General features: G+C 37.7%; 2 protein-coding genes across 3 annotated transcripts; one reads left to right on the top strand and one right to left on the bottom strand.

Moving 5' to 3' along the window:
* Positions 1–7,735: 7,735 nt before the first annotated feature.
* On the bottom strand, positions 7,736–12,236 carry chchd7 (coiled-coil-helix-coiled-coil-helix domain containing 7). Of its 2 annotated transcripts, none has more exons than XM_020638600.3 (4): positions 11,943–12,236; positions 9,404–9,463; positions 9,212–9,310; positions 7,736–8,080 (listed from the first exon to the last, which is right to left on the bottom strand). In XM_020638600.3, exons 2-4 carry the CDS (start codon positions 9,455–9,457, stop codon positions 7,976–7,978), a joined length of 258 nt encoding a protein of 85 aa, XP_020494256.1. In that variant the 5' UTR covers positions 9,458–9,463; positions 11,943–12,236; the 3' UTR covers positions 7,736–7,975. The 2 variants fall into 2 exon arrangements, with proteins under 2 accessions (XP_020494256.1, XP_020494257.1); XM_020638601.3 differs by having other exon boundaries at positions 12,127–12,219.
* A 360-nt stretch (positions 12,237–12,596) lies between these two features.
* On the top strand, positions 12,597–27,174 carry plag1 (pleiomorphic adenoma gene 1). The gene is made up of 3 exons (XM_029278187.2): positions 12,597–12,726; positions 17,572–17,928; positions 18,127–27,174. The coding sequence occupies exons 2-3, from the start codon at positions 17,681–17,683 to the stop codon at positions 19,301–19,303; spliced, it is 1,425 nt and encodes a 474-aa protein (XP_029134020.1). The 5' UTR covers positions 12,597–12,726; positions 17,572–17,680; the 3' UTR covers positions 19,304–27,174.
* The last annotated feature ends 518 nt before the right edge of the window (positions 27,175–27,692 follow it).

The following is a 27,692-nucleotide window of genomic DNA, read 5'->3' on the forward strand; positions in this document are numbered from 1 at the left end:
CAAGCGAAAAATTTGGCTGCATGTGTTGTCATACATACAGCTCCTCCGAGAAAGAGTTTTTCAGGAGATTCAGAAGTGTGAAAACGGCAAAGGAGTTCTATTTGATCAAGATATGTCCTTCAACTCTCACATAAAACACATTTCAAGGACAGCCTACTATATGTAATATCTCTAAAATCAGGTTTATTGTTATTATTTTTTTATCTGGTAAGCCTCTAAAGACTCTTCAACTTGTCCAACATGTTGCAGCTCGTGTACTGACTAGAACTAGGAAAAGGGACCACATTACTCCTGTATAGGCCTCTATTTACTGGCACCCTATAAATTCTAAAACCTAACATACTTAGTTGTTACTGCTCATACTACACATACTGTACATTTACCAATATCACTAACATTGTAGATATAAATCTTTATTGTTATTGTTGATCTGTTTGTCCCTATCCGTCTTCCTGCATCTCCCTCTATCCCATTTTTCAAGCCCAGCACAGTTGAGCAGATGGACTGACTGACATTTTTTTTTTTTTTTTAAATCTTGCCACTGTAACTTTGCTAATGATGGAATAACATTGGATCTTTGAAGATAATTTAACAATGAGTAAGGTCTTTTGAAAAGTGTCTTGAGATAACATTTGTTATGAATTGCCGATATACTGTACAAGTAAAGATGGATTGATTGATTGATTGATTGATTGATTGATGGCCTATCTTCTGTATTCACTAGAGCAGAAGACTTTCCCTCTCAGTTCTAAGTATTGTTCACAAATTATTCATTGCACCAATTCCCTGCCTCGGTCTGCACCTCAAAAATAGGACCACCACTTGCTATGAGACTGATATCAGATACACAAAATTGCCTCTGCAGTGCAAATGAAAGTATGCAAATGAAGTAAGCTATGAATGTAAATGAAAGCTTATTTATTTAAGCCATGCCTTATCAAGCAGAGGCTGATCATTCTAAACGAACATGAGACTATCAGCTGAAACATTCATGTGTGGGAAACCTGTAAGAAAATCACAATAACACCAAATGTGAACTCTTCTTTAGCAGAGAATTGAACAGCAGTATCTGTTGACTAATGAGAGAACTTAACCAGAACAAAAACTAAACTGAAACAGAGAACATGTCTCATCGAGAATGACTGATTTGATGATCATGTTGTACTGCGCAGCACCAGGTCAGAGACAAACATCCTGAAGTGCTTAAAACCAACCTAACACTAACTTGTGCTAGTGCCAAAGTGTCATTTTAACATTTAAGAACAATGCAGAGACAGTTGTTAGGGGATTTGAACTTTGTGCAGATCCTCCACTGTTATGTACACCACCTGGAACAAAACAGACACAATAACGCGTCATTATATCATGACAGCTTTATCTATTAGCCTTATACAAAGAGTTTTAGATCACATCATATATTTGAGTATGCTCTGTATACAGTATCTCATCTGGTTAATGGTAAATGACTTGTTCTTGTATATCACTTTTCTAGTTTTCTGACAACTCAGAGCACTTTTACACCACAGGTCACACCTACACATTCACACTTGCGTCGTGCTTAAGGACAACTTTGCTAGTGTGAGTGCGCCCTGAGACTGCTGTGTAAAGAATCCATCAGTATTAACTAATCCCATTCATACAAAAGCACACGTCGCCAAAAAAAGCGATCCACAGCCGCCCCATCAACATTTAAACTGACAGAAATAATGTCATTGCTCCATTGCTTTTTTTTTAATTATTTATTTTTTTGCATTGTAAGAGGAAAGTGGTCGGAGTTTACCAGAAGCACATTTTGGTGCTAGAATCAATAGCTTACATTTTCAAGTCTTTTTTCAATTACATCTTTCTTTCATAGTCATTTCTGCCTGAAGGGATGAAGAATTGTTGTACAATATATGTGATTTGTCTGGCTGCTTTGTTAATGTGTGCAGGCATATTTTGTGACTTATATCGTGTGGAGTTTAAATGTTTTATCTTCTTTCTTTTTTTTTTTTTTTTAGGAATCCAACCTTTAACAGTTCATATGTTGTGCAATGTGACAGAACATGTCTCCCCACTTACCATCCCACTCATGGTCATACCTTGGAGACGAGTCGAAATGACATGAAATGACTGAGTAAGTAAGTTGTAGGAGCTCATTATGTATTCACCTGATTATGGCACGGGTCAGGAAAGTCACAGATGTTGCGTGAGAAGACGGAACGTATCAACATTTTAACCTCTTCAGGGTAAACGTAGGTGGGCTGATGGTGATTTCCCTCTTTCACGCCTACTTTGTTTAACTGCTGAAATAAAAGTGACAAGGAGGATAATGAGTCAAATTAAGACCTGAGACAATGTTTAAGGCTGTTGCTACACAGGGGCTATATGTAACTTTCAAAAATACTGCGTCTGTCTTGAAACTCTAACTATATAAAATACCTATTCTATTCTATTCTCTCAACACAAACTCAATGTCACTTCTGCAATTGGTTGTCACACTGTAAACAATGACAGGCTTATTTTACTAACCCCTTGCACCCCAGAACCCACAAGAAACGCAACATTCCTTCCAAGAGGCATGTGTCATAATCAGACGTTAGCCGATGGCTTCCAAGATTGCGAGAGTATACTGACCAGTTTCCTCTGCAGAAGCCTGTAGACTTTTTTCCGACGGGCGCAGTCACTCTTCAAGCGTTTGGCAACATGGAGCAGCGGTGCTATCCACACAGGAAGTCTGAGGGAAGTAGGTATTAAGCTGTTTGAAAGTTTCTAACTCAATACCTTTTGAGCTGATGACACCACTGATCGCTTCCTCATCGGACACAGATACACTTTCTGTCGTGGTAAATGTGGTAAATGTTGCTGTCTCACAGGCTGCTAACACTATTGTTACTAGGTCCAAGAAACACAATGATAGAGTGAACTGACAGTAAGCTTTGCTAGTTACAGTGACTAGAGTTTGCTAGGCCAGCTCTTGAATCACATCCCCATCCTGGCGATGCAGTCAATGCACACTAAGTCAAAGGACGCAGTTACCCTGAAGAGCGGCAAATAAATGCGTATAAGGAAGAGCAGAAACACATAGCTTAAAAGGGTCATAAAAATACTTGTAGGCTTGGTTCAGGCAAGATACCAGGAGAAAACATGCACTAAAGCCGTGGTTCTCAACTGGTGGGTCGCGGAGCCATTTTCAAAGTGTGCCTGGGAAAAAAAACGTGTAAAAAGATCTGTGAAGCGCTTTTTGTTTTGTTCACTTTTGCGCTTCTGTCACTGAGGTCCAACGTGCACAATTTTTCAGTAAATCAATCTGATTTGTCCAAAAATATTAGAAATTTAGGTCCCGATTTTTCACCGAGGAGATGTTGGTGGGTCCTGAGGCTAGACGAGTTGAGAACCACGGCACTGAAACATACCGCAGGTTGTGTTGAATCTCTTTTTCTGTGATTCTGTTGTGACTTTTTCTTTTCTATTTTTGGCAATGGATATTTTGGCCGGGATTGTGCCACAGTCATGTTCTTTTTGACTTTTTAATTGGTGCACCAGAATAACTCCTTTACTTTTTTAACCTTTTATGACAACTTCATTCAGCTTAGCTCTTGACTAATGGTTGTATTCCATCATGATCTTCTCAAATCATGTTGTTTCAGAATCTGTACATGTGATGAACTGTGGTAGACTTGAAGTGAAATGGGCTCTTGACTGGAGGGTGGAACACTTAAGGGAAACATTAAACTTACCCAAATGAATGGCAGCGTTCAACATACACATCCATGAGAGGGTTCATCGAGGGAAGCAAGGTCTGTGGACAAAACACAGGTTTTTTGAAATGCATGTAACATGTATGTATATATATATATATATATATATATATATACAGTATATGTACTATATATTTAATTGTTAAAGAAACACTGAAATTATGGGAACAAGTGTCATACTACTAATGTTAAGAAGTTTGTGGGTAATTGTATTTTTTTTTTTTCAGTTGACATAATTATATGACAGAAACATTCATCGGATGCTTCCTGACAAACAAAATGACTGACCACTTGCTTATTGGTGTTTTTACGAGTTGGTTTGCCATTATCTATGACATCATTTTTAACCAGCTATCTTTTAAACTTTAAAAGTTAATCCAAAACAAGTCCAGTCTTAGTGAGAGAAAATAAACACAGTTGTAAGTTGAGTAGTTTTTCCAGATTCCTAACTCAAGTCAAAGTCACATAAGTTTGAAATATCAATGAAAAAACTGCCTTTTTGGAGACATGGTAACAGGAACATATATTTTGACTTGATCGAACAAGACTAATACCTATTTACTAATTATTAATTAACTCAAATGGTCATTACAGTCCTAACTAAAAAGATGACAGAGGTGTTTAATCTGAAACTTCAGAAAACTTGAATTGGTTTCAACAATCATCAGTTGAGTTGCAGTCAGGTTAATTGTCACAGGTGTTAATATCTTTTTCACTAAGATCACTACACTTTGTTTATAACTTGACAACATAGTGTTACAACATGTGTAAACCTTCAGAATGAAAGGTAATCACTATACAACACAAGACTAGTTTTATGTTAGCTGTTTAGTAACCTCTGTTATATTCACTAAACGTTTCAAGGAGAATTGAGATTTTGATCTGCTTATTTCATTTGAGCCCCAATTAATAATTTCATTAGGCCATGCATATATGTGCATGGCTCCTTACCCTGTGTTAGTAATCGGACATTATTAATACTTCTCAAGTGAATTCAATACATCATGTTAGCAAGGGGGAACTTGCACCACATAGCATCGTGTCTACTTTGCAGAGGTAGCCACTTTTTTTTTAATTCAGGCTTCTTTGAGCAAAGACTAGACAAACCGTCTGCACCTTTTCTCGCTCTTTTTTTATCTGCAGAATGGATTGATAATCTGGTCTGAGGAAAGCCATGATTTCTTTCATTTTAGCGCACTTGTAGTTTCAGTGAGGACACCACGCGTGTCCTAGCAGCCTTACCTGTACTGTGTTTCCTCTCGTGATCATTTATGTACACACCTTGAATTGTTGTCCGAGGTTCAGGCTGGGTGTAGGTTAAGCTAAGTGGGATCAAACTTGGACGCAACACTGGTTCAGAAGGAAACAGACTGCAAAGTGGGCCTTAAGGAGAAATGATATTCTTTTAGTAGAATAACCAACCATTAGCTCAGCATCTGTGCGTGCAGGAAGGGTGTGGTTTGATGATAATTACACCTACCTCAGTATTGTCATTTTTTTGTATAATGTAGCCTAAAGCATGAGCAGTTTAACAATGTGCTTTAGAAGGAAGAACAAAATCCTCACTTATTTATCAAGCAGTATTTGAATCTACTTCATTTGAAATATAGGTTACAGTTTAAGGTAAAGGGAAAATCATTTCATTCTGTCCCAAGGAAAAAAAGTATCTATAATATTTGCATATTATTTTGAACATATTTGTTACCTCTTTCATATGACAGTTTCAGGCCAGTCAAGACATGAGGGTGAGACTGTAACTGTAACCAGGCAGTTAAAAGTTATGTTTGAAAGATAGATGGCAAAAAAAAATGTTTTTACCAGAACACATAATGGCTGTTTTCACACAGGCAACATTCCTAGAAATGTTCAGGTCAGTCTGTCCCTCAAAGCATTTTTCTTATCATGGTCTTAGGTGGCATGACATGAGTTTTTTTTTTTTTTTTTGCATTGATATCAGTGCAATGTGTCATTAGACGCATATAAAAACTTTCTTACCATTAACAAAACATATTTTGCCCACCAAGTTGTTGCGAAAATGGCCACCAAATTCTTTCCAGAGTTCCGGGGTTGGTGGATGAAGTGTTGGAGATGCTAACTCAACCTAACTTTCAATCAATATAGAAAAAAAGTAAGCTTCGTCGTCAGCATATAAATGTGTATGAATGGGATTAGCTAATACTGATGGACTTTTAACACAGCAGCCTCTGCCATCAGTGTGTGAATGTGTAGGTGTGACCTGCGGTGTAAAAGCACTTTGAGTAGTCAGGAGACTAGAAATGCGCTCTACAAGTTTAGGTCTATTTACCTTTTACCATTCCTAAAGTCTTCGATATTTTTGAATAAGGAACCTGTGGCTGGCAGACGTTCTTTTGCCGGGAGCCTGGACAGACTTTATGTACAGAGGTCGTAAACTTCATAGCAGTGGATATGAGTTCAAATCTGACCTCGGCCGGTTGCTGCATGTGATCCCCAATCTCCCACGATCCAGACTCTGGACAAATGGTGACTGTGCCTTCTTTGTTTTAAACAACCATTACTGTGGAACAATCTGCCAGAGGAAATTAGTCTAGCACTATCTTTTAAATCTCTTCTTAAAACACACTTTTATGGACAGGCTTTTAGTATTTTTATAATCTAACACACTGTTTCATCTCTGACTGCTGATGGGGTCTTATAACCTATACTCTCTTTAATTGTTAAGTTTTTAATGGTTTTAATATCCCTGTTGTTGTTTTATGGAAATCACTTTAACTTTGTTTTAAAAAGGTGCTCTTCAACTAGAGTGATTATCATGTTTATGAATACATTTCCAATGATAACATATATATATATATATATATATATATATATATAAAACTGGTTCCAAGGCTGACCCACGTCTATACATAAGACAACAAAAGCAAATACAGCGGCCAGGTCGGTACTAGTTAATCACACCCAATGTCTCAGTTTGTCTAAAGGGATGTGGTTATTGCTTGTGTGAAAGGCTGAATCTAAATTTCAATCAACTTAACTTCTTAGACATCAGACATCATATTCATAGCTATCAATTCAAGTCTTCCAGGATTTCTTCCGAGATTGCACGACACTTAATTCTTTGTTGTGATGTGGCTGGATGTCATCTCTGGCCAACATGATTCAAGCAGTGTTTAATACTACAAAAAAAAACTACAAAGTCATGTCTAGAATATAAAGAGAAGTCGGCGGTGCTGTCTAATAGCCAAAAAAATATGGCTTTTCTTTCCCCCGACCACTTCTCTGCAAACTCAATGAAAAATGTCACAAGGTCAGGGACAGATTAATAAAATAAACACACAAGTCTAGAACGACTGTCTTTAAATATGATCTACAAACTGAATGAGGTTAGTAATCAAGAGATAATGAGGACATGTCCATAACATACTTATCCTTTGTAGTTTTCTTTATAAAAATAAAACAGATGTTAGATATCTGTCTCATGGTTTGGGCTTTACCATTTTGGTGAGTTGTTCTAAAGTTAAGCCCAGCTTGCTTTGGATTTCATAAACATTTATATATAAAGTTTTTTATGGAAGATGATTGTGTTTGAATAATAGTTTATCTCCCAGGATTAAGCATGTGTACTTTTAAGACCTTGAATATTTGAGATTTAAATGGTATATAACAAATGTAATAGTTTGTAAATCATTTAGTAATTGTGACGGCCCCTCCACACCTATTGGCGACCCCGTGCTGCTCGTGGTCTTTCTGTTACAGGCTCCGGTCAAGGCGAGGTCGTAATCAGGGGATGAGCTACACCTTGGCCCGGTGTAGTCCTCGTCCATATAATCCTCTTCTCAGGACAGACGTGCTTCTCTCACTCTGAGAACATCGAGGCTCGAGGCTGTTGATCTACAATAATTTGATCAAATTGTAAACACATGTTGATGTTGTTTTGGTACCTCGTCTTCGACTCCTATTTTTGTTGCAGCCTAGAGCCAAGACAAATAAAAAAACACACTTTTCTTTCCAACATATGCACATAAATATATTAATCTGTAATTCTTCAGTTCATGCAGTGTACATGTATACATAGTAATTCTGATATCTGGTCCTTTTCATCACAGAACAGCTCTCCACATGCCTGAGTTTCAGGCCTTTCATCCCAGTGAACACCCGGCCAATGCAGTGCAGCGGCATCACCACAATGAGTTAACCAATAGCAAACATCCTGCGCCTGCTGTGGTTGTAGTGTCTCTGCGTGATCCGGCTGACTCTCAGTACGGTTTGCCTCCAATAGCACCTAGCTGCTCGTGCCTCTCTGCAGCAGTCGGCATGTCTGGTTTCACACCGTCTCTTCTCCTCTGCACCATTATGTTGTGCTACAAGGACAAAAACACAGAAATGATTAATTGACCTCTATTTAATGACACTTCACATTTTAATAAGTGCTATTTGTTCTCTATTTTTTTCATGGCGTAAAAATTAACAAACAGGTCGGGTCTAGCTAATGAAAAGATGCTATTGGTCACATAGCAGAAAGCCTGGTACTGATTCGAGATCCTGTTGGGGCCTTCCAAACAACGTTCAGCAGGGCAACAAGCGAGTGCTGTCAGATGAGGGGCCCCCTTAGGGAGGTTTCCTACTGTCTTGGCAAAAATTTGCACATTTTAGACCACTGATTTGGGGCCCTAAGCAGTTGCCGGCCTTGCCTGTTGACAAGCCCAAAACTAGGATCTATAAGCCCTCACACATGAAGTATGCAACTTTGATGGCATCTTCTCTCCGCTTTAGTGATATCTAATTGTCATTCTGACATGTTGTGTTCATTACACAAATGTTCATTGTGACTTTTTTCACTGAAACAGGGCTAATGCTCTGTAAACTTCAGCACCACATTAGGAACTTTTTTCTTAATTTCTTCTAGAATACATCACATTTGTACCTCTTTTTCAGGGAGGATAAAATCATGATATAGACTGAATTTAAAGGTGCTTATTCAAAATACTTTCTTTTATTTGTTCATAACAATTCTGCCAATTTCCCCCGCTGTACTGTTTAGAATGAGGTGAAAGCTCCATACTCCTGGCACCAATTTGGCTGCTTCCTTCAACCTTCTCTGGCCTTCACGTGCAGGTATCCTGATCAACCAGCTGGTGTCACTAAAGTGTCATGGACCAGAACATTTCCTGTCTTCACTCTCAATCAGCAAAGATAAGCCAGGGGGGGTACGGCTGCTGGAAACACATCTGTGATGCTCATTGAGTACGCTCGACCTACCAGGTCTCATCCTCAATTCAACATGCACAATTTATTTAAAGGTGCACTACGTAGTTTTGGTAGTGAAATTTGGAAGTTGGAGAAGTGAAACAATTCAATGCTACATTTTCTGGACTAAATACACAAACTTTATTGAAAGGAAAAATATGGGTCCCTGGAACAATGTAAAACACACCTTTAAAGCTAAATTCTTACAACCAGTTTCCACAGTTTGTTGATTCACATACACTCACCCAGTATTTCCTGCAGTTCTTATACCTCTGGAAATATGCTGAACACATGTTCTTATCATAGTTGTAGGCATCCATACACTTCTGGGAGGCATCACTCTCCTAAAAGTGAAAGATTCCAACAACATAAGCACCATTAAAACATAAATACATCATTATGTTTTGATACAAAAACTAAATGTATAAAAAGCTTACTTCAATGCATGGGTTTATGTCCTGATTCCGAAGTTTTCTTGTATTTTTATCCATTTGAAGCTGCGTACAAATGGACAACATAAACAGGGTCAGATTTTCAAGTGTTTCGATTTTGGTCAGAATGATGTGCTGCTTTCCTTTCTGCATTTCAACATTTAAATTCTTCTAATATGTTGTTGTTAAGGAAACTTTCTGATATGTGAACAAACTCTCGATATTGTAACTTTGCACTCCTATTCTGTTTTTGGTGTGTGACTATTATCTAGAGAAAATGGTACTTATTTACATATCAATTTAAACCATTTCAAAGCTCGTATTAGCCGCAGCATTACAAGAGTATTAGGGGGCTTTGTTATTTTCTTGACAGCGATTTTCTTTTTTCAGTCGACGAACACATTTTGTAAACAGTTCAATAAATATTTGAGTAAGTAGAGAGTGAAACAATTCAGTGACTTATTGTACAGGAAATCAACACGTTTTATTTTTTAAATCATTTAACGGGGTTTTTAAATGATGAATTCGAACAAAATTGCTAGCCATTGTTTCTGGAGGATTAAGGTAAGGATTTTCTGGCTTTTCTCGGTTTCATAACAAAACACAATTCAAATATTTGGACTTCGCTCTACTGGTCGTCTAAAACGAGACAAAAATCGTACTTTGGATTAATTAGAACTTGGCTGAAAATGTTAGGAGTAAAATAAGTTTCAAAAATGTGTATTATGGGTTTGAACAGTGGCGCTGGCTACTCAAAATAAAAGATTGTTTGGTGGTTTTTTTTTTTCTTCAAAAAGTAAGTTGAGCTATTGTAGCTCTGGGCTTGAGATACAGACCACGAACTAAAGATAACCATTTCAAACCTGTCTAAATACCACCATAAGCAACACATGGTCGGTATCCTCGTTATTTAGCTGATTTTCCACATCTTCTAAAATAAGTAGAAAAAACAACACATTTTATAACACGCTGCACGAAGCTGAACAAATCATTTTATGCGTATCAGCATTATTACTGTGCAGCAGAAAAACATCTCATTTGAGCAACGGAAAGAACATATGATCGTGTTTATGGGATTTATTAATACAGCGCTTAATGACAAGGTGCCTTACAGTTTCGCTGCTCATTCAACCATCGACACCATCACACACCATCCAAGGTGCAGGAGAGCCCCAGAGACCGGCTACTGTGTCTAACATAAAGTAGATTCATTTAGGACCTCATTGATGAAAACCCCCACTTTAAGTCTGATCATAAGTATTTTACTCCAATGTTGAATGTTGTTGTGGTAGGTTTATTTCCGGGGGGGACATTGTTATTGTATTCAACGTTGTGTGGACTAGTCAAACAGACTCAAGTCCAGGACCCGTAAATGTGATGTTGTTGTTGTAAAGATTGACCCAAAAATGGAAGAAGAGCCACTATATTCGATGGGTTGTTAAACATGACACTCAAATATTGTCACTGTGAGACATTGTTGCTATTTGTCTGGTTATAGGTATGTTCCACTTAACCCAAAAAGGTATACATGATTTGATGCAGGACCAATGAAAACTATAAAAACATATATTGAACTGTATTTGTAATAATGCTTTTTGTTTTGTAAATACAGCATCTTATAAAAGAAGTATCTTTTAAAAAAACTGATGCCAGCGAGGCTGTTTCGGGCTATTGTGTATCTTTATCAGTTTTGAAGTTGAAGTTTATAGTGTGCAGCTTAGTTACTTATTTGTCAGACAACACACTTACAATAAGGTAATGGTTATAAACTTATATAGGTTTTTTTTTATACCTTCCCACCAAGATTGTAGGGCCAGCTAATACGCCTACAGTCAAGTTTTTCCCACAAAAATGTAGACTTCCAGTCCACATTCCTGATTTTTAATGAAACAAAAACTGAGTAAAATTGCATTTAAGGCTATTTAAAAAAAAAAAAAAAAAGGTTCAGAAAAACCCCATTAACATTCGGCGAGTTTAATGCTTTCTTTTAATATTTTCATGAATTTTAGGCTGGAGACATACACTTTATGTTGCAAACTTAATTAATGAAGAGAGACAAACAAATATAATTATGTGTTTTCTTTGCAGAAATGAATACACAAAAACCAAAGTCAATTTGAACTGTAGCCTAATTTGACCGGCTGTAGGTCGTTCTGCTATCAATAACAACAATGTAGTTTTAGGGAATAAAGAAAGTTTGTGATTATAACAGGCCTAATTGAAACTGGTTACCTTTGCATACTATATGCCGAATTGAACATTGGCTCCCTATATTGAAGAAATGTTTGTTCATTCGTAGCAACCAGTTGCATGTTGTCGATAAAGACTACGTCCTTCTGACTGCTGGGTTTTCTTAACGGGGTATGGCAGGCTCGGTGCCCCCTCCCCCACTGAGTGTTATGCTGCTACATAACAAGTAACAAGTAACAAGCTGACCTTCATTCATATGCTATTACCAGCAGCTAACGTGGAAACTTAGTAGTAGAATTTGTGAAAGTAATTTAGGTAAATTAAGATAGAGCTTCACAACGTTATGATGACCTACCTGAAGAAATACCAACTTTTATCCAATGTAGTCTTAAGACTCGTGGATGCGTCTAATATCCACACGAGTGAAGGTTATCCGGTTTTAAAAGGAAAAACTAACAACCGAGCACATTCACGCTTTCTGTATCTTTTCACAAAAAATTATGCAATTTACATTCCCTTGAAAAATACAGCTTTCGTACCTCAATGACAGTGAGCTACTATGCTACACTATTCATGTAGCTAACATGTGAGGCCACACTGCTAAAGACTACAACCTCCCCGTCATGCTCAGCACAACCCCACTCTCTCTGCTGCAACAGCGCACCAGGAAAATAACTAGCAGCGTCACCGACGACTGACAGCGGCATCAGCCAATCAGCGCCCTTGAATTCAAGCGGCTCAGAGTGACAAGCGATTGAGCCAATAGGATTTATTATCTCAAATGTAGCTCTTCCTATCGTTGATATTTGGACTAAGCCCATTTAAAAAGATTGACAGTATGTCTAGCAAGTCCAAAAAATTGATTTTTATTAAAAGGGACTGGAACTGTCATTGAAATGAAATTGGCAGCGGCTTACACAAATCCAAATAGCACAAGTGGGCGAAACTTAAGGGGCGTGGCTAAATCCAAGTGTGGTTGCATCGCAGCGCATACACAATGGCTGCTCGAAAGAGGGGAAAGCAAAACATTTTCAGGCCCGCCGCGTCTAGCAAAAAATATGAGAAAAAAATTATTAAAAATTCGGAAAATAGTTGAAAGTGAAGAAAAACTCAACAGAAAGGATGCTAAAGCGTCCGTGGTAAGTTTGATGTAAATTAAGTTCCTGGTTACTCAGTTCTTGAATTAAAATATCGGGGTTATTTAAATTATGAGAGAGGGGTGAGCTGGGGAAAAAGTTTGTGTTAATCAGTACCCAGTTTGGAACCGCAGAGAAAACCAAGGGAAGGCAGATGTATTTTTACAAAATAATTATTTGTGTCACTGGTGATATTAGCGTCACGGTGCGTGTCCGCAGATATTAAAGACTAGAGGAAACAGCAGAAGGAGCGAAAGTTGAGAAGAGTTAACATAGCCTCCTCACTAAGTTTATTCTTTAATATAATTACAACGACAGTGCGACGAGGACTGCCAAGGACAGACGCACTTGGTTTCAGCATTAATGCCAATTTTCCTTCTATTTGCGATCATATTTATTTTTTGCGTCTTGTCGCCTACACACTTAAACATAAGTAGTGTCAACAACATATCCTTATCGATTAAAGCATCTCCTTTCCAAAAGTCTAACGCCAAGTGGAACCATTAAGAGTGTGGTTTTGTCATGCTTTTTCACTTTTGCAGTGTTTTCTGTATCGCAGTTCTGTCCACTCCAGGTATCGATCACGTTGTCATGCGGATGACGGCTTGGCTGAGACCCGCTGTAAGGCGAAATTTGTGAAACGACAAGGAGGGTATTTGTCTATAAAGTAGCAAAATGGAGGGAGAACTTAAGGCAAACTAATTAGGTAATACTTGAGATTTGCTTGTGTCGGCTTGCGCCAGGATCTGTTGAAAACAGTTTCTTGAAAGAGCAAAAAGTCAACTTGTGTTCAGTTTGATTGGTGTGGCAGGTTGCACTGTGCATGTTAGTAAATCGTAGGCTATTTACAAAATCGGCTCCTAAAGCTGCTGCTGATATCAGCGAGGTCTGCAGGAGCCTATCATCTCTGCTGTTATTGTGTGTCACAGGACAAACTAGTGGTTCTGTGTACGCTAAGGCTTTGGGATCAGATGCTTCTTCCATCACAAAAGTGTTTTTTTTAAGGTTAATAGTCTGGCTAGTGACTTGGTGTCGGTGGTTGGAAAGCTGATACAACAACAGTTCCTGGGGGGAAGTGTGTTGTCCGCGTTGGTCTCTGTTTACGCCTGTCTTATAACTTAAAACAACTGGGACTTCACTACAACTGGGTTTGTATTGTAATGTGTTTGTATTTTGTTAATATGAAAAGGCTGGGTATAGGGTGTAATCTATCTGCAAATCATCAGTCCTCATCAATCTGATTGAAATGAAAATGTAATGACTTGTTGTTTTAAGTTTCTAAAATAATGAATACAAAGAATGAAAACGTTTCCTTCTTTAGATGAACCTCTATGCATTTAAATGTTTAAATGGGCTAATGGCACTTTGAATCACTTGCTTCTGTTGTTTTGGGGGCTGTTGATTTAATGTATTTCTCCTCAGTTATTTTACCATAAATTCACCAATCAAAGCATTTCACTTTTTGTCAAGAGATAATTTATTGCAGCCTGAACAAGCTAAAGTGTGTCAAGTCTAATAAATTAGTTTGTGTAAAAGCTACAAAAGTTGTTGGTCAACAGGGTTTTTTTAAGCAAATTCTTAACTCAACTAAATTGTTGTCAACATCAGTTACAAAGCTTTTTAGTTGTTCTGCCGGAAATAAATAAAAAAAATTGTGACAAATTCCACAATAGCTAATATCAATTGTCTATAAATTATTGTAGGCCAGATTGGTACATGTGTTAAAAAATTAAGATAAATATCCATTCAGCTAAAAAAGAAACATATTTTATGTCATTCAAATTCTTAAGAGTTTTAACTATCTTTGTTTTTCCAAAGACTAGGCAACATGAATTCATACAAACGTTAAATTGGTTACATCCTTTTGAATTGAAGGAAAAGATGAGTAAACCTGTTGCAAATTATTAAATTTCAGATTGTATTTCTGTTGAACAGATTTATCAGTCTTTTCCTCAATTGGAAGAATGATGTCATGTGTCATTGTGATGATGCTGCATGGACTTTCAGTTTTGCTATTACAGATGAATGAATATTTTTATGAATCCTCAAACTTTGGATTTTCAATCATTTGAGAATGTGTGATGGCCGATGTGATCATTTTGTTTCTTCCTGCTGAATATATCTTGTTTGTACAGAGAACTGTTTAACGTATCCATGTTTTATGGATTCAAACCTTTTTTGGGGTTAAGCCATTACGCTTTGAAACAGGATCATATTTTGATTATGGGAACTTAAAGTCTCAGTTTACAGGTTTCTCTAGAGAAATACAACAAAGTTTTACAGGGAAATAATGTTTCTGTAGTGGAAGCTGGTTTACGGTAGAAGATCTAATGTGTGCAGGCTTTCTGAACAAAGCATTATTATTTAGGGAGGTGCGCGGAAATGGAGGAGAAGAAGAAGATTAATAAAATTTCATGCTCGGTCGGGATGGTATTTAATGAAACCCGGCTTCTTGACGGTTCGTAAGATTAACAAGTGAAGCGTCTTCAGCATGAAAACCAAAATGTATTATGATCTCATTTCTGTTTTAACCAATTGAATGCTAGTAAAGCTGTGTCTAGTGAGCCTCAGGTTATGTATTATGATTGTCAAGGATTGTTAACACTCCTGTTGCTCAGGCTGCAGAGTGTATGTGTTGGCTTTGTGATCCCCTTCTCCACCTTTCTATACATCTTTATTTCAAAGTGTCCCTGCAATAGCTTAACCCTCGATTTCTAGTGATGCTACCTGGTATTTCAATTTCATGGCTGGTAGAATTTGTGAGTGTAGATGGGTGATAAAAATGAGCGGTGTCATTTCAATTCTCAGATCCTCAAGTAAGTTGAAGTGTCCATGGGCAAGGTTCTTAGCCTCAAAATGTTTCCTGAATGCTGAGCTATTGGTGTGTGATTGTGCATGAGCGTAGATGAGCAGTTACCTTGCAAGGTATTCACTTTGAAAATTGGAAATAACGATAATAATCAAGGTGTTTATATTTGTCAGAAACAATCTATTTGTTGTTTATGCCTTCCATTTTTCCACCCATAGAGTTTAAAACCAAACTTTTTTTTGTATCAAATGAACTAGAATTAAACCAAACAAATGACGGCAGATATGTGTTTGATTTGATATTAGCTTCTTGTCAGACATGGCCTGAAAATGTTCCTGCATCAAAGCCGCTCCATTTGAGACATAAAAAAATTAAAAACAAGATACAAAGTTTCTTTAAAGAGGACATTTTATACCCCTGTCTACCTTTTCAAACAGTCTCCTGTAGTCTAAATGAAACATCTGTGTCATGATTTGGTTTTGTATTTTGTATTTGATTTTCCCCGTTTTATCCCAGTGTTGTTTGTTTCCCTTGTGTGTTAATGTTTCCTAGTGTTGATGGTTTCCTAGTTTTGCCTTCAGTGTTTTCTGTTTTATTTTGTCATTAATTATCCTCGTGTGTCTCTGTGTTCTAGTGTGTTTTATTAGACTCTTGAGTTCTGTGTGTCTTAAGTGTTTCATGATTTATTTTGTATTGTCCTCAGTGTTTCTGGTCTTGTGTTTCTCCCTGCCTTGATTGCCCTGGTTGTCTTCACCTGTGTCATTAGTCTCACCTGTGTTTTATTACCCCATGTCTATTTAGTCTCTGTGTTCCTTCCCTTGTGTTGTCAGTTCATTGTATGTTGTAAGTAGCCAGTGTTGATTGTTGTATGTTGCAGTGTCAGGTTCTGCTCGTGCTCCTGTGTGGCTCCCTGTTTTTTGATCCCTGTGTTTTTTGTTGAACTTTTGGAAGTACGTTTTTGTTTGCCTTTGGCCTTTCTGATTATTAAATACTTTTAGTTTATTCTGCACTTGGGTCCACCTCTCCAACTGTTCATGATAAATATAACATGAATCAAGCACCAGAGGAGGTTTGTGACCCTGTATAAACCAGCTCTCTCAGAACGCTCCGTTTTGGTGTGTGTGTCTCTTTAAATGTAATGAGGCCCCCCCCCCCCGAGTTTTCCCCGTAGACATCACTCCTCTGTAGCGAGAATAAATATGGCAGACTTGCGCAACATTTGTGTTCTGGGGGTGGAGTCCATGGGTGGAGATACCAGGGGAGGGGAGGGGATTTTTTTTTTACATCACAAGTTGAGCAAATTTGAAACGGAGCATTTTTCTCTGTGTTATAAGACCACAAACAAAGGACTAGATGGATTTATTTCACATTTTGTGGGTCGGAAGACTCTCAGGTTACCCAAATATATGTTCAAAAACACTGTACAAGTGAATTTTTCATAATATGTCCCCTTTAATTTGTGAAAGACTCCCTGACCGTGAATATACTTTATCTCTGTTATTGTAACTGGCATCTCAATCAGTTTCAAAAGAAAGAAAAACTTACTGTTCCATTTTATCATTTAGGTCAGATTAAATTCATCAAGCTCAAAATACTTTTTGGTTTTAATATGTGAATATTATTTCTAGGATTGTTAATCTTTTTATGTAATAGTGCAGTTTCTTTTATCATATATATTTTCCAGAATATCACTTCCATGACATGTATTTAAATATCCAAGCTGGTATCATCATTTTGAGACCATTCTATCTTTATTAAGACCTCCATTCATGGTTGTAATTATCTTACTTTGAATTCAAGATTCTGATCATGTTGACAGCTGGTTTTGTAAACCTTTAGTTAACTAAGCTAGTTAAAAAGCAGTTTCAAAGTATGAATCATTCAGAATCACCTTCGTTAGGCTCAGCAAAGGCTGCTGAGAGAGAACGTTTCCCTTTATGGAATCGTTTTGAGTAAAGTTTTTGATTTAGATGTTTAGATCCAGCAACCTGAAACTGAATCGTTCTTCTAATTTTCTCTTTTTTTTCCTTCCTTTACAGGCCCCTGTGTCTGGGCAGTGTTGAGAACAGAAAACTGGATAGAATAATTGCAACAGTACTGGTTGGGCACTGGGCCTTTGTCCATGTAGCTGGTCTGCCTTAGAGTGCCATGGCCACGGGAACCCAGGACCATCGTGACCACGTCCTGGAGAAAGCCAAGCTTGTGCCACCCATGGGGAGGCGCAAGAGAACAGAGGGAAAGCCGAAGAAGAATTTCTCCTGCCAGGAGTGTCAGAAAGCCTTTAACAGTCTGGAAAAGTTGAAGGTGCATTCGTACTCTCACACAGGAGAAAGACCCTACCGCTGCTCCCACCCCGACTGCACCAAGGCTTTTGTCTCCAAATACAAGCTGCTACGGTACAGACAAGCAGCAGTACATATTAGACTGCAGCATGTTGCTTTTCTCTTTACTTCTTTGGTAAAATAGTATTCAGTAGTCGTAAATGAATGTGATGATGTTTTTAGGACTTGTGTTTGTGTCTTGTGTAAAGCATGCCTAGTTAAAACATGATTGCAACAATTCTGAGTGCTCATCGAATGTGTCTGTGTTCCAAGGCATATGGCAACTCACTCGCCAGAAAAAACCCACAAGTGTTCATACTGTGAGAAAATGTTCCACCGCAAGGATCACTTAAAGAATCACCTACACACTCATGACCCGTATAAGGAGGCATTCACCTGTCAGGAGTGTGGCAAGAGCTACAACACCAAGCTGGGCTTCAAACGCCACCTCGCCCTCCATGCTGCCAACAGTGGAGACCTTACCTGCCAAGTGTGCCTGCAAGCGTTCCCAAGCACCGGCGTTCTACTGGAACACCTCAAAACACACGCTGGTAAATCATCTGGTGGGACCAAAGAGAAAAAGCATCGCTGTGAGCATTGTGAGCGGCGATTTTACACCCGTAAAGATGTGCGACGTCACATGGTGGTGCACACTGGTCGCAAGGACTTCCTTTGTCAGTACTGTGCCCAGCGCTTCGGAAGGAAGGACCATCTGACTCGTCATGTCAAAAAGAGCCACGCCAAGGAGCTGCTAAGGGTAAAAACTGAGCCAGCTGATTCGCTGGAGCCCGTTGTTTATGACTTGGTATCTGGGGGCATCAAGGATGAGCTCCCAGGGATGGTGATGTCCAGGCCACATCAGCTCAACATGTACACAGGCCCCGTCCTGGACACAGAGTCCTTCCCCACCTCAACACACCCTTTTCCTTTAAAGTATGCGCTGGGCTCCAACTTTACCTCATACACCTTCTCCTCACAGGAGCGGGAGCAGAATCTAAAGGGAGAACTGGAGACCTACCTGATGGAGCTGCAGAGCAGCATGCCCTCCTCATCCTCTGCAGCACAAGAGCCCCAACTCTCCTCCAAACTTGAGTTAGATACTCAAGTGGGTGTACTAGAGCAGGCAAGCCAGGAGGTATCCCTGTCCAAAATATCCACTTCAGTGGCAGCAGCCACTGCAGGAGACTCTCTGGCTTCGTCCTCCTCTCTGATGGACTTCTCACAGCTTTTTAACTTTCTGCCGCTCAACGGGCCTCCATACAACGCAGCAGGGGGGCAAGGTGTCACCTATACACCCAGTGAAGAATCCACACCCCTGGTCCAGCTGCCGCCCCAGCCCCCTGAAGGGATCGAGACTGCAGAGGGTTCTCTTCAAGGACTCCCCTCCTCTTTCATATCCAACCTGAGCACACCTACCACACTGCCCCGCTTCCATCAAGCTTTTCAGTGATCCAGTATGTACTGCACAAGGCACACATGCACTCACACATACACAGAGACAACATACAAAACACAATCAAAAAAAGGAAAAAGTGTACAAAACACATGCTTAGCTACAAAAGCATACCAGTTAGCACTGAAACTAGATGCCACTGATAATACAATAAAAGACATTTCTCTCCATTGAGCAGACAGTTAGACATACATGATGATTAGCCCTAACATCAGCATGTACACACACACACACACACACACACTTAAAAGGCTAACTAATCTATTATTTTTCCTGTTGGGATATTTTCTTTTTAGCTATCAAGCTTTTGGATTGACAAGTTGGCAAATCGCCTCCCCCACTTTTTTCTTAAAGACATGTCCAGATTAACATCAGTAAAAATTGTCCTTTGTCTGGGTGTTTAAGAAACAATGTCCAAATTTTCAGTCTTGCAATTAGCAAGTTCTAAACACATCATGTGTTGTTCTAATCTCTAGGATGATTTTCTATTCAGAGATCTGCATGCTACACTGTATATTAATATCTTTAATCACAGTACAAGTAGCAGAATTCAACCATGATCTTTGCTCATTAAGGTCGGGGAAGCTTAAACTCTGTGCTTTGCCGCTCTGTGCAAGTTAAAAAAATAATAATACAAACACATTAATGGAGTAAAAAGCTGTTCTTCCACAACAATACATAAACAACCTAACAAGAAATTGCGAGCTGTGTTAGTCTATACATAAATACGTCTTCTGAGAGTTAGATCATTTTCATTGATGTGGCATTTTTCTTTTCTCTGCTTAACCCCAAACTCTTCAGGATAGATTGATCCTTAGTATGCAAATTTCACGATCTATATTATTTTTACATGCAGCACTTCGAGCTTTAGGATATCATTTGTTGTCACAGTTCATCATCATTTCATAATTTTTTCCCCTTTTGTGGCAGGGACCAACTTCTAGTTTTGGAATGTTTTTGCTCATTTACACATAATATCCAAATATTATTCTATACTACAAATGGCTGTGGAATAAAACCCAAAACCATAGCAGATGCTGGATGCATCATTTTCCAAGGCAGCGAATTAAATTCATTTAATTTAAAACATGGAAATCAAAAATGTCAGTTACTTCATGTCTCATCATCTCTGGTTGTATTTTTGTCAACAACCCGACAAACGCTCATACCATTGTGTTCCTACAGTATGCAGTACAGTGAGGTTAAAAGCAGATCTAATGTTTTAGGGTAACACAGCCAGGCTTCATGTTTAAGACAGTTTATTTAGGGTACCAACAGCTTAAGATGAAAGGTTGGAATATCTTAAATATCCTGTAAAGAAATTAAGGTTTGATTAAATTATATCTGGTTAGAAGTAAATAAGCAAAAACATGCAAAATATTGACGTGTACATTTTCATCAATCTATCAAGCAGAAGTTTATCCACATTAATGCTCTGAGTAGGAACGGTAAGCAATTTTTCTTGTGCTTAACATTTTATGGTTGAAGTGAGTAGATTTCCTAGTTCGATGTAAATTCCCAAATAGTGGTGACGTTGTCATAGGAGCGGAAAATTTGTCTTTTTTTGTTTTGTAGTATCCCCTTTTCTTTCTTGTCAGTAGTCAACGACTTGTGCCAAAAGTTAAACTTTATTTTTTTTTTTGGATAAGAGTAATAGGATTGTCTGGTTAAGGAATAATGGGCATTGACTAAATGTTTAGAACCAAAAGGGAAGAATCTCCATCTGGATTCAAATTGAGGCAGTCGAGTTGCTCTTTGGATAGGCAAACACAGAAGCATAGCACTAACAAGCAAACCCCCTCCTCTTGCTCTCATCTTAAACAATAAAGCAGCCTTTATTGTGATTGACCTTTAAAATCCTAAACGCAAAAAAGCTTTGTTGTGGTGTTTTAAGTTTTTAGTTTCAGTGGTGCCTCAATTGCATTATTATATTTTTACTTGACCTCAGCTTGACTTAAAAACGCTGCATCCATCCCCCAGAATACAAATCATCTCGGGTGATTAAACAATAAACATGAAAATAAAATCACAAGGCTTATATAATGTACCATATTTGAAGTCTGAAGTGTCTATCAGGAAAAAAGCTGGCCCTTGTACAAATGTAGTTGATGACCCCTGGTGTACTTGTAAAATATGGCAATGTGGGACTCAACATTATATGCAGTTATTTTGACCAGATGTGCAAGTACCGCTTTGCACACCTAGTTTGATAAATAAGTCCATATTATTTTTCTAAACATCCATTAAACAAATCAATTCAGAAGATGGAATATTTCATGATTAAATAAGTGAGACCTTTGGTGATTTAAAAAAAAAAAAAAGCCTGGCGATACACTTTTTTTTAAAAAGAGTTCATTTAACTTCCAGAAACAATTCAAGTGAGTCACCCCCTAAAAAAACGATTTTATTCCAACCTAAAGAACATTTGATTGGAGCTTCATTTTAATTGCACTTTAATACTCATGGTTGTATGCTTCCAGAAAATGTCATTTTCATAATCCAGAAAAAATACAGTGATACTGTACATCATTTTGAGGTTAAAAAAAAAAACCTAATTAAAAAAAACAGCTATCCACTGAGGCCTCCAGGATTTGCCTTTTATACTTGAGCTTCCTGCCTTTCTGAACGAGTCTTTCACTTTCTTCATCATTGACCAAAATGTTAAAGATGGGGGAAGTTACATTTTTGGGGTCGTTGGCCGTAGATCTACCAATGATTTTAGCAAGAAAATTAACATTGTCTCCTTTTTAATGGCTTTTAGTGCCCTCTAACTCTGCACTTAGCTGTATAGGGCAAACTGCCATATGATGAACAATCGAAGACTCTAGTTGTGCTTGGGCATATCCCACATGCAAATGTGCAAAACTGCATGAATTTAAAGTATGCTGGAACAGAGCTGAGTTTCAAAGCTAACCTCCCTAAATGAAAATATTTATTGATAAAGCCAATCATTACTGTTTTTATTCCTACCTATTTAGGACATGTAAATGCCTTTAAATACAGTTTGACAGTAAGATTCAACATCTTTAGGAATGGTTGTTTTGTTATTCTTCAAGTGTCACTGACTAATCACATAAACGTGTTTTTCTAGTTGCCCTTATCGACTCATGCAGACAATTTGAGATATCTGCCATGAGACTGGCATTACTCCAATACAATATTGGTTAGAAGGACCCTGAACTGAAAATGTAGTAGGAATTTTGTTCTTCATCGATCACTCCACCTCTAACTTTTTCCTTCCAATGCTGATAGTAGTGTGCCTTGCCTGTTAAGAGGTTTGGTATGAGGGGTTCACATGCATCTGACTTTTAATGCAGAAAACAGGAATCCATGGACTTCCAATTGATTCCACCTTGAATAAGTTACACTTGTGTTTTCCTTTCTTTATTCTCTATTTACAGATTCTATACAAAAAGAACAACCTGTACACACAAGACCAGACTGTGAAATAAGTAGTGTTCTGGTTTGCATTGGAAGTACGTTTGTAGTCCGCCTGCAGGGGGCCTGTCCAGACTTTTTTGACTTGGGTGGTCAACTGGGGTGTGACTTGTGCAGGGGTGGCCTGAAGTGTGATGTGTGCACAAATATACACAAATAATATCAATTATTTACCCTTATAACCTCACCAATCATGTCTACTTTCTAACATAAGATAATAGCAACATTAGCTTAATTATTTAATGGTCCAAAAAGAAGATGTATGTTCCAAGTCACAATTAAATGACTTAAAAAAGAATAATGCATCTCCTGGAAAGCCTGACTTGCAATGTTTTGGTCCCACCACATTGCCAGTTATTTTATTGGAAGTAATAGTTTTTATATACAATTTAAAGTACAAACAATAGTAAATCATGTTATATTGATATGACAACTACTAGCAGCCTTCTCCAAAAAAGACCCAATACTTGGTTTTAACACAAGTCCAGCCTCTGACAGTGTAGGAATCAGCGCTCAGGTTTCCTGGGATTCATTGGAAATGATCTGACCCCCATTCAACAAACAAAGCTTTTAAAAAGTGGATGTTGTCATGAGGACAAAAATCAACAAAGCTTGTGTTTTTACTTTTTTTACAAATCTGCAACATAAATCTGTTTCTTCAGCCGACTTGAGACGCCTAAGTTGCAAATAAATTACAAGAACATTTACTTATTTTTCATAATATACCGCTTAAATAAGCCAAAGTGAAGCTTCTGTGTGACTTAGGATACTATTAACAGTTAAACTAAGATGGAGTTGTAGTAAACCAGCAAATGACAGCCTTTTCTTTGCAGACATACTTGGAAGGCAATTTTCCATTCACATAGTTACTTCTGAATTTTCTTACAGGACTGTAAACAATGTAACACATCCAATCACAAAGCCTTGGCAGAGAGCTTACTAAACTGGAATTACTAAGAAGATGGCCATCATTCCTAGAGGCAGGGTGGTCAGAGGATTGCTGATGGGTTCTGAGATTGCCCGTACTTTAACCATCCTAAGAAGTCTTACACTTAAAACTGTAGAAAGCTAAAATATATAAAGGATTAGCAATAGGTGTAATGAAAAGGTTGTTGCATGTTATCTTGTGTTTGGAAGAGTGAGACAATGTGATCAGTGCTTTCTGGCAATATAATAGGGAAGATCTTGTGACACAAAAACACAAAGGTATCAATAATGAAATCCACAACAATTATATTCATGTTTAATTTACAAAACTGCGATTTACACTTACACTGTGATTTAAGGACAATTTGTAACAACTGAAAAGTTGTGATAATGGTAAAGTTGTGTATGCTTGGGGCTCCACAAACCATATTCAATTCACCTCCATTGTACTGGAAGAGAAGTCTCAGAACCTGGCCAAATAAACCAAAATTGTTTGCATGGATATATGCTAATAGTAAGGAGGGAGAGATGTTTTGTATTTGTCAGTGTGTGGCCTATGGGGGTGTGTTGATGTACATGTGTGCATGTGATCTCTGTTAAAATAGAAATTTGACAATATTATATGGATAGCTCTACACCTGACAAAGCCATTTTCTGGAGCTTTTGACAACAGTGAGAGATGTAGAAAGGTCAAAGTCAAAGCTATAGTCGTAAAGCTCCACCCGACATGACATTTACTTCTAAGGAAACAGTGGTTGATATTTGGTCATGAGCAGTGAAGCTCACTGAGGGGTATAGCTGTGTTCATCTCAAATGGATTGTCAGTCTCCCCAGTGCCTCACTTAGTCCAAACAGACACAAAGTTCACCTTGTTTTCCTTTAAAATAAAGAAGCACAGAAGCTTCATCACCCTTTTAAATCTGTTCTGTGATGTGCAAAACTATCTAGAGTTTTGAATGGCTTTTAAATCTTGAGTTTCAGAAGTTGACTTTATGAACAATAAGTTGTAGAAGAAGCAGATCGAGTTTCCTCTTTAATGATAAGAGTCCTTAACTGAAAATTGAGGTTCAATGTATATATAACAAAAAAGTGTAGAAAACTTCAACTTACTGCCATTAGCAAACACCCATACCTTTCTTGGCAGTGTTGAACATTTAGGTTTTTTCAGTGTACTAAACCACACATCATGACGTGTCATAAAGCAGTCTGCGGCCATCTTTGCATTAGTTATCTGCTTTTTTTTGTTGCCATATGTTCTAGCTGTTACTAGCTATGAGCCCTCTGCCTGATAATCGATAATCGATAATCCGACCAATGACAGCTTGACTGAAGGGTGATAGGTAAAAAATTGATGTTAATGGATGAATATGGTTTCCCCCCCAAAAAAACGATACACATTTAATCTGTAGGCAAACTACCTTTAGACACACCCACAAGAGACAATGGAATACAATCATTATGACTAAATACTGACTTTACATACTGCAACAATTTGCCCAAACCTTCTCCTCTTACCTTCGAACACATCAGTTAAAAAGTGCTGCATCTTAGTTCCACAGATTGTTTGATGCATATAACCCAAGAGTGTTATTATTTACCTCACATACTGATCATTGTTTTTGTGCTCTGAGATTCAGAAGAAAATGATGAACTATGATAAGTGTTAAGTCCCCTCTAGATGACAGGATGAGACACGAGTGGAGACAATATTGTTTGTGGGATGTTGTAATGTTTTCAAAGCATTTATGGAAGTTTGCTATTCTCAACTTGTGAAGGTTTGTGGATTTTACAAGAGCTGTTAGCAAGCCGCTATTTGTATGTAATCATAGCACTTTTTTGTAAATTGAATGCCTTTTATTTCCTCCAATACCTTTTTGTTTAAAACATCTGTTACAAATGTATAGATGATATATTTAGCTATTTTAGAGAACAATAACATGTAAATACAATATAAATGTTTTATTTTTACAGGTACAATTTTGACAGTGTTTTTTCCTATCAAAGTGTCATTTTTTTTTGCTTTACTTGCACAAGTGTTCTGTGTATCTCATTGAGGGGTCTTTTAACAAATAATGTATGACCTTTAGCTGCCAAGTTTGTAAGAAGGCCTTTTTTTTGACTATACATCCGCTGGTTTAGGTGAGAGCACAAGCAATAATTAAGCTTAAATGGACAGTAGCACTTAACAATGTCACCTTGTCGTTGTTCACTTAGATGACAAAAAGGCAAACAAAATGGATTTGCAGTTATTCCCAGAGTGATTTGTCCTCTTTTATAATCCTTTTACCTTTTGAAAAATGATGACTTGATTTCTTAGTGGAATTTGTCGAGAAGCATTTATGTGAACACAAATATTCCAATGAGTTAACTGATTGCAGTTTCAACCCGGTGCAACCCAGATAACCCGTTTGGATTGGATGACAGAATCCAGGAATTTGGTTTGGGAAGAAGAAAAAGTGGGAAAGAAAAAACTCTACACATGGTTCTGAAAGAGACTGAAAAGACTAGAAAGAAAAAAAGTAACATCTCCCTCACTCTTGACCAACAGAAAGTAGATGCTCTTCAGTGAGAGACACAGACATTTAGCAATTCATGTAAAACTTCTTTATAAGCTTCAGTGGTACCAGTGAACTTTATTGAATGTGTATGTAAGAAACACTGCAATACTGCAATATATTTTGGTATTGGATCAAGCTGCTAACATACTTCTCAAGCTCCTTAAGGTGCTACAGACCTCTTTTCTAGTTCTTAAATGTATCGTTTGTACAAAGTATCCATTTTAGCTGACTGTTGGCCTGTGTGTGCCTGGTTGTACTATATAGCTACATTATATTTTTTATTGTACTGTGACTTTTGTAGTCTTTTTACAGACTTGCCTGTAATATCACATGCCACCCCACCCCACCCCCTCCTGTGTGTTGTGATAGTGGGAAATTGAGTCACGGTGGGAGATGCTCTTGAGTGAAGTCACTCAGCAGAGATGAAGACATCAGTGTGAACGCTGAGAAAAAAAAAAAAAAAACACACACGACTCCAGGTGATGCTTTTCAAATATGAGCTGAGGAAGTTCAGAGATGAACCGCATTCCAGCCATGTTGGTTTGGTTTTCTTTTGCATTTCAACAATGCCATTCTGTTACAATGATGGACTCATTGCTAATCCACAATATTTTATGTCAAATCAATTTTACAAACTACTGGTGTATTTTTTTTTTTTTTTTAAATATAGGCAAAGTCATTCACATCAACATATAGATATATATATAGGTAAATATATATGTATATGTCTATAGGTTGTGTAGAATCAAAATGAATGCTGCAGCTGTTATCCATTGTTTTTTAAAACATTGACATCATCCAAAGAGGCAGATTATTTATTGTCTGGCGGAATAACCTGATTTGATTTACATACCTTGCTGCTATGAGAGAGAAGAGCTGCAGTCGTTAACTCCAGTGTTTTTACACAATGTAATGAAAGTTCATTAAACATACAGAAGGATTCAACTTTTGTGTCAGATTGGTCATTCCTAAAATGTGTCACTTATGTTGATTGTGTCTGAGTTTATCCTACTCTGTGCCGGGGGTTCTAAAACGATACCTGTACTTACTGATGTTTACAACAGACTGAGTCTAAATATAAAAGTCTGGGTTGTCTCGGTAATAACGGAGCTTGTCATCCAGTACAACAGTGTGGATCATTTCATTTCATTTTTATTTGTTCTGCACATGTCAAAAAACACAACGTTTTCTGTGAACGTCGTTTTTCAAAATTTTATCCCAATCCATGTTCAGAAAGGAGCAGCGAATATTGTACTCAAGTGAAAGTACTATTACTTTGATTACATTGTTCTTTAGTTGAAGTAAAAGTACTGGTCTTTAAATCTACTCAGTAAAAGTGAAAAGTAGTTTGTTCAAAATTGACTTTAAGTTCTGAGCACTGAAGACTTCATTTTTTACCCGAGGAAATGGGGGTTAAAAAGCCAAATATGATGTTAATAGAGAGTGCAATACATCAGCAAATG

Source organism: Labrus bergylta, chromosome 20 (assembly GCF_963930695.1).
Source record: "Labrus bergylta chromosome 20, fLabBer1.1, whole genome shotgun sequence".
Lineage (NCBI taxonomy): Eukaryota > Metazoa > Chordata > Actinopteri > Labriformes > Labridae > Labrus > Labrus bergylta.